The 8,240-nt window shown below is 39.0% G+C and overlaps 1 protein-coding gene across 1 annotated transcript in view; it reads left to right on the forward strand.

Annotated features, from left to right (window-relative positions):
- The window catches only part of DNAH6 (dynein axonemal heavy chain 6), a 300,028-nt gene that overhangs the window by 230,275 nt on the left and 61,513 nt on the right, over positions 1-8,240 (forward strand). Inside the window, exons 61-62 of the mRNA XM_024129964.2 lie at positions 2,186-2,419; positions 6,153-6,288. Coding sequence (XP_023985732.1) covers positions 2,186-2,419; positions 6,153-6,288 — 370 coding nt within the window. The remainder of the gene's footprint in view (positions 1-2,185; positions 2,420-6,152; positions 6,289-8,240) is intronic.

Genomic DNA, 8,240 nt, shown 5'->3' on the forward strand with positions numbered 1-8,240 from the left:
GGTTCGCGCCCCGGTCTGGGAGGATCCCACATGCCGCGGAGCGGCTGGGCCCGTGAGCCATGGCCGCTGAGCCTGCGCGTCCGGAGCCTGTGCTCCGCAGCGGGAGAGGCCACAACAGTAAGAGGTCCGCGTACCGCAAAAAAAAAAAAAAAAAGCTGTTGAAATATTCAAACAATTTTTATATAATAGACCAAGCTTGGTTTTTCCTCTAGATGTCTTGTTTGGTGGCCTTGGTATGGTCAGGGGGCCAGCAGCAATAGGAGCTGCAGGAGAGAATGGAAATGAAGAATTGAGAGAAATGAGAGGCATGTTGTGTAAACACACCTGGGCTCTCTTCTAACAAGAAGTGCATCTGCTGTGGCAGCCTTTAGAGGCCATTTCTACTCGGGTCACAGCTCAGTTCCTAAAGGCAGGGGTTGCCGTTCTCACGCCTCTTCCTTTAGTTGGTGGGTATTAAAACAAGCAAGGTAAAGATTAGTAAATCCTTTAATTCTATCTAAATGACTTTGATAACACTTTTCTCATCCTGGGTGTTTTGGAATTCATGCTTTTCAAGGTTTTAAAATCTCCTTCAAGAATTAAAAATGAAGATGCCCTGAAATTATCTTGAGCCAACAGAAAAAGCGTTATAGGATGAATCATCAAAACACTGGAGTTTTGCTATTTGGAAGGGAAACTAGAAACCCAAAACACAATTGTAGGTGACAGCCCTGGCCAGGACATCCTCTACCAAGCCCAAGAAACCCAAAACACAATTGTAGGTGACAGCCCTGGCCAGGACATCCTCTACCAAACCCATCCATAATTTCATTTCACACTAAAGTTATTTAGAGTGTGTCAAGATTCGCCATGTTTTATTTTGGCACCGAACTTACCAGGTCTTCACTGGACTTTAAACTCTCTGCCTCTTGTCAGGTTGTTAAAGAAAACTCTTTGCTTCTTAGTGTATTAAAGTAACAACTCCATTATTCTTTGTTGACCAAACTTTCCAGAGAATTAACAAGACTTTCCCAGTTCTCTAGAATAAGTGAATGCTTCCTCCAAGCCCTTTTAATTTTAGGGAATGGAGGCCTATCTTTTGGTGAGGAGACAGACAGTCAGATCTTTTCCCCTTGTGCTCCATCCTGTTAGCAGAATGAGTTGGGGGTGGTACAAGGAGGCCTGCACAAGGACAGTGCAGCATTTTTAGGGGCTTGTGAAGCACACTTCTTGACCTTGATCTGCCTTGGCCCTCAGTTGGTCTCCAGCATCCAATCTGCTTCAATCTGTCTGATGTCCCCACGAGCAATGCAACTCGATCCCTCTCAAGGTGACCAAGGAATTGGGCAGCCCTGCCTCACCTGGCATCTTTGCCCCTTGTGCTGTGGATCCTCAAGGCTAAAGCCATAAGGATGGTCCTCTCATCCCTCATGGGACCCCAGTCTCTGCTGCAAGATCCCCTTGGCCGTGACTTGCAGGCAAGCCCCTGAGTTCAGGCTCTGCTTAGATTTGTCACACAGCTCAAGACCCTTGGGAATTTCTGGATCTCCCCTCCCCCTGCCCTTGTGCTACTTGGAAGTGGCAAGAAATGGGTGGGGCTGCCTCTGTCCCTCTCACCTGAGCCTTCCATGCCACCATCTCTGCTGCCTTCCTGATATCCTTGTAATGTGAGGCACCTTTTGGGAAGGAGGCCTGTTCCCAAAATTTCCAGGTGGGAAGCAGGGTGGAAGTATTCTTTAAAACTGGTTCCTCTTAAATTTCAAAGAAAATTCTTACACGTTCTTCCCACACCCTAAGAATTATCTTAGGAAAATGCCAAGAAGAGGGCATGACCTTACCTAGCCCTTACACCTCTCATCCAAAGTGATTATCAAATGTGAGTTGAGGATATGAGAAACTCGTTTTGCCAGCTTACCTTTATTTTCCATTTTCTATCTAAAGTCAATATTATGCCTTTTCTATAGTCAAGAATTTGGCACTGGTCCATTTCTGGAAAATGGGGAGAGAAAGAGGCGTGCACAAAATAAATATTGCATATAAATGTATCAATTTGGGATGAATTCTGGACTTTTTCATGGTACAGTATTTATCACCTGTGCTGCTATTTACTCACTGAATTTGGGGGAGTCAGGGTGAGGAGCAGAGATAATTTTTCCTCCATGAAATTGAATTAAATCAGAGACACTGATAGAGTTCTCTTTCACAGTTGTTCAATACAACAATTGAAACCTCTGTGAGGACAGATGATCTACAGAAGCGGATGGAAATTCTACTAGAACAGACTCTCCTAACAGCTTATGTCAATGTCTCGAGAGGACTTTTTGAACAACATAAACTCATCTACAGCTTTATGCTCTGTGTTGAGATCATGCGTCAGCAAGGACGCTTAACCGATGCTGAATGGAATTTCTTTCTCCGAGGTTCTGCAGGATTGGAAAAGGTATCTGTGTCAAGATTAGACAGTGAATGTTATTAGATAGAGCCCACAAGCACCTACCAATGCTCCACGGTGACTCTGGTGGCTGAAGGTTATACATTCAGCTGTGTGGCCCACTAGGGGTCAGGGACCCAGACTATAACTTAGTTCTGTCTTTAGTCACTATATAATGTTGGTAACATTTGACCTCTTTGTGCAGCAATGTCCTCACCTGTAGAAAAGAGATGTTGGGAGTAACCAGTGAACTGGTAGTTGGGAACATGTTTTAAAAAGTTGACCATCTTACAAATGGGAAGAGTTAAAATCCAATAAAAGTTGTAATTCACAGATCTGGCCACACTGTTTGTGAACCAATGACCCTCTCTTGCCTGGACCCATCTTTCATTATAAAGCACGGGAAGGACTAGAACTTGATTGTTGCCTTCTGTCATACCATAATATTTGTCTAACTTGCCCCAGCCCCTCAAACTAGCCTAACTCACCCATGTACCACAGACCTGGTGGCCCACAGAACTGAGGCACAGTCCCCAAACTCTTGCCTGCAAGTCCATCCAGTCCAACTCTAAACTCTTGGCTCTGTCTTCAATCTCGAGCCCTACCCTTGGCCCCTACAGACCTGACACCTGCATCTGTTTGCCAGTATTTGAGCCTCAGAGTATCACTGGGACATTGGACTTTGTGCTTTCATTTGACTCTCAGCACCCTGCACTCCCAAGACAAGCCCAAGGAAGACCTCTACACCAGACGGTCCTTCTTCCCTGCCCCCCACCCACCCTGCATACATACGTATTCTGTTAATCCTTGCTTAACACTGTCTTAACTTCATAATCACAGTTAATACTTATACAGGGTTTGCTATGTGTTTTATGTATATCTAATCATTTATTTATTTCAGTATTCCTGTTGGGTGAGTTCCTAATTTTATCTCTAGTCTGCAGATAAGTTAATTAGGCACAAAGGCATGAAGTAACTCATCATGATCACACACTTATTAGGGTTTGGAACCAGGATTCAAACCCTTGCAGTCAAGTCTGTAGAGCTTGCCCTGTTACCCACCTCACTCTGTTACTGACTATTAGTCAGTCACTCAGCTAAGCCCTTCCCGGCATTGTCACCCTTCTTCCTTCACAGCATTCTTGTTAACAGCTGTGTTTACAGTTTTTTCAAGCAGAGGCTCAGAGAGGTTAAAGACCTTTTCAGAATCACATACCTAATAATCATAAAAACACTCAGCAAACTAGAAATAAAAGAGAACTTCTTCAACCAGATAAATAACATATACAAAAACCCACAGCTAACATCATACTTAATAGTGAAAGCCTGGATGCATTCCACCTAGGATCAGAAACAAGAAGGATATTTGCTCTCACCACTTCTTTCCAACATTGTACTGGAAATTCTTGCCAGGACAGATACACAAGAAAATGAAATGAAAGGCATCCAGATTGGAAAGGAAGAAGTAAAACTATCTCTATTTGCAGATGACATGATTTTGTACATAGAAAACACGAAGGAATTTACTTTAAAAAAAATGATTAGAATTAATAAACAAGTTCAGCAAGGTTGCAGGGTACAGGATCAACATATAAAATTAATTTGGATTTCTTTACATTTGCAATGAACAATATAAAGTGAAACTAACAATTCCATTTACAATGGCATCAATAATAATAAAATACTTAAAAATAAATTTAACAAAAGTAGTTCAAACTTATAGTCTGAAAACTACAAAACAGGCTGAAAGAAATAAGAGGACCTAAATAAATAGGAAAACATCCCATGTTCATGGATTGGAGACTTAATATTGTTAGGATGGCAATACTCTGCACACTGATCTACAGATTCAGTGATATCCCTATCAAAATTCTAGCTGGTTTCTTTTCAGCAATTGCCAAACTGATCCTAAAATTCATACAGAATTCAAGAGATCTAAATCCCAAAGCTTACTACAAAGCAGCAGTAATCAAGACAGGAAGATATTAGCATAAGGATAGACATACGGGTAAATGGAATCAAATGTGAAAGTCCAGAAATAAAGCCATGTGTCTATGGTCAACTGATTTTGACAAGGATGTACTGATACATACTACATGAATAAGCCTCAAAAACATTAAGATGCTAAAGGATTTGTATTTAGAATAGATAAAGAATTCTTACAAATCCATAATAAAGACAACCCAACTTAGAAATAGCCAAAGGACTTGAATAGATATTTCTCCAAATATATACATAAGCACATGAAACGATGTCTGACCTCATTGTTTATCAGGAAAATGCAAATCAAAATGATAAGGAGATGCCATTCACACCCACTAGAATGGCTAGAATCAAAAGACAGATAATACCAAGTGTTGGTGAACATGTGGACAAATCAGAACCCTCATAAACTGCTAACATGAAAAATGGTGCAGCTGCTTTGGAAAACAGTCTGGCAGCTCCTCAAGCAATTAAATGTAGAATTACCACATGATCCAGCAACTCCACTCCTAGGTATATATCAAAGAGAAATGAAAACATAGGTTCACACAAAAACTTAGACATGAATATTCATAGCAGCACTATTCGTAATAGCTAAAAAGGTTAAAGCAATCCAGTCCATCAGCTGATGAGCGGGTAAACAAAATGTGGTATATCCATAACAACAGAATATTAGTCAATCATAAAGAGGAATGAAGTACTGATACATACCACAACATGAATAAACCTTGAAAACATTAAGCTAAGTGAAAGAAATCAGTCACAAAAGACTACATATTATAAAGTTTGATTTATATGAAGTATTCAGAAGAGGCAAATGGATAGAGACAGAAAGCAGTACCAAACTTTCAAAGTTTAGTTGCAAAGTACTAAATTTTCAAAGAACTAATTTCAGTTTCTTAGGGCTAGAGGGCATGGGCAGATGGGAGGGGAACTGCTAAAGGATACATGGGGTTTTTTGAGATGAAATATTCAAAATTAACTGTGGTCATCGTTACACATAACTGTGAATTTACTAAAATACGTTGGATTGTATGCTTTAAATGGGTGAATTGCATGGTATATGAATTGTATCTCATAAAGCCATTTAAAAATATGGTATAAAACCTCAGGCAAATATTCATGAAGTTTTCAAAGAACTAGTTTCAGTCTACAACCACAGCTGTTTTTCTGCCTCTTTTTAAACTGTTTACCCGCATGCAAGGGCTTCATGGAATATTGCCAGATGGCATGATACTTTTCCCAGAAATTTCTGGGAATATATGAAATGATTAGACATATACACACTCAGCCCAGCTGGAATGAGATTTTCACTTGTCTTGCTACTGATTTTGCTATACTACTCAGCTTTTCCTATCTCCTAGAGGTGAGACTATCTGGGAACTGGATTTAAAAACCAGTTCTCTAGGAAAAAATCATTAATATAAGAATATTTGAGAGGTGGGGAGAGACTGGTGTGGCATGTTGGAGGACAGGCTAGAAGTAGACTTTACAGATTTTATTTTAACCCTTCACCAGATCAACTGCTTTCTGCATATGTCAACATGAAAAGTTTCATCAGCTGTACTTCTGTTCGAAGGCCAACAAATAGAATGGATTCAACACCATTTCTATCTCACTATATCTTATACTTGTCCTGGGTAAATGGGTTATTTTTAACATTCTATTAGAGCTTGATTTTTTCACTTAGACAAGGTGAAAACATATTCTGTGGTTGTCTTTGTGAATTATTATTCACTTTCTTTCTGTCTTCTAATAGGAACGCCCACCTAAGCCTGAATTTCCCTGGCTGCTTACTGCCATGTGGTTCGCATGCTGTGACTTAGAAGAATTATTTCCAGTTTTTAAAGAACTTACACAATACGTAGTGTTACATCCTATTTCCATACGCATAGGTAATACGTCAGAAAGGCTCTGCTATATGGGGTTGTAAACAAGCTTGTGAATCCTAACTTTAAGGTCTCCTTTAACCTCTTCTGCAATATCAATATTTTTCACTAGGAAATGTCTTCATTATTAAGAAATTATGAATTACTTGTTTTCCCAATTTCTTGAGTTGAATGCTTGGCCCATGAATTTTTAATATTTCATGTTTACTATTATACCCATTTTAAGAAGATGCATTTACCTCTAGGTATTGCTTTAGCTGCATCCCATACTTTTTTTCTTAACTTTTTATTGACGAATAACATACATATGGAAAAGTACACAAATCAGAATCAACAAATTGATAATCAAAACCCGACTGTACTTATGAGCCACCACCCAAGTCAAGAAATAGACCAGTACCAGCATCACAGAATCCCCTTATACTCCTTCATAAGACCTTTTCCCTCTTACCCAGAGGTTATGCCTGCTCTAATTATAACATTCTATGTTACTTTTTCCCCAAAAGTTTTACTATGTAGCCCTTTTGATTCTAAAAGTATACTTGTTAATTCAAATGCATTTATGATTTGGGGGTACTATCTTTTTATTGTTTATGATTTACTTACATTGTTGTAAATTGTACATCACTAGTTGGTTGTGCTGGTTTGCTGAGGGGCTTACACCATACTGTGCTCCCTGCACCTGCAGGAATTTTTTTTTTTTTCTCCCATTCAGTAGGTTGTCTTTCTTTTTTTCTTTTTTTTAAATCATTTCTTTATTTTCTTTCCCATGTTCAATATTAGTTATCTATTTTATACATATCATGTATATATGTCAATCCCAACCTCCCAATTCATCCCACCACCACCATTACCACCCTGCTTTCCCCGCTTGGTGTCCATACATTTGTTCTCTACATCTGTGTCTCTTTCTGCCTTGAAAACTGGTTCATCTGTACCATTTTTCTAGATTCCACATATATGCATTAATATACAATATTCGTTTTTCTCTGACTTACTTCACTTTGTATGACAGTCTCTAGGTCCATCCACATCTCTACAAATGACAAAATTTCATTCCTTTTTATGGCTGAGTAATATTCCATTGTATATATGGACCACATCTTCTTTATCCATTCATCTGTCAATGGGCATTAAGCTTGCTTCCATCACCTGGCTATTGTAAATAGCGCTACAATGAACATTAGGGTGCATGTGTCTTTTGGAATTATGGTTTTCTCTGGCTATATGCTTAGGGTGGGATTGCTGGGTCACATGGTAATTCTTAGTTTTTTTAAAGAACCTCCATACTGTTCTCCATAGTAGCTGTGTCAATTTACATTCCCACCAGCAGTGCAAGAGGCTTTTCTCCACACCCTCTCCAGCATTTGTTGTTTGTAGATTTTTCTGATGATGGCCATTCTAACCGGTGTGAGGTGATACCTCATTGTAGTTTTCATTTGCATTTCTCTAATAATTAGTGATGTTGAGCAGCTTTTCATGTGCCTCTTGGCCATCTGTATGTCTTCTTTGGAGAGATATCTATTTAGGTCTTCTGCCTGTTTTTTGATTGGGTTTTTTTTTTTTTTAATATTGAGCTACATGAGCTATTTATGTATTTTGGAGAGTAATCCTTTGTTGATTCATTTGCAAATAATTTCTCCCATTCTGAGGGTTGTCTTTTCATTTTGTTTATAGTTTCCTTTGCTGTGCAAAAGCTTTTAAGTTTCATTAGGTACCCATTTGTTTATTTTTGTTTTTATTTCCATTACTCTAGGAGGTGGGTCAAAAAAGATCTTGCTGTGATTTATGTCAAAGAGTGTTCTTCCTATGTTTTCCTCTAAGAGTTTTATAGTGTCTGGGCTTAAATTTAGGTCTTTAATCCATTTTGAGTTTATTTTCATGTATGGTATTAGGGAGTATTCTAATTTCATTCTTTTACATGTAGCTGTCCAGTTTTCCCAGCACCACTTATTGAA

This window comes from Physeter macrocephalus, chromosome 12 (assembly GCF_002837175.3).
Source record: "Physeter macrocephalus isolate SW-GA chromosome 12, ASM283717v5, whole genome shotgun sequence".
Lineage (NCBI taxonomy): Eukaryota > Metazoa > Chordata > Mammalia > Artiodactyla > Physeteridae > Physeter > Physeter macrocephalus.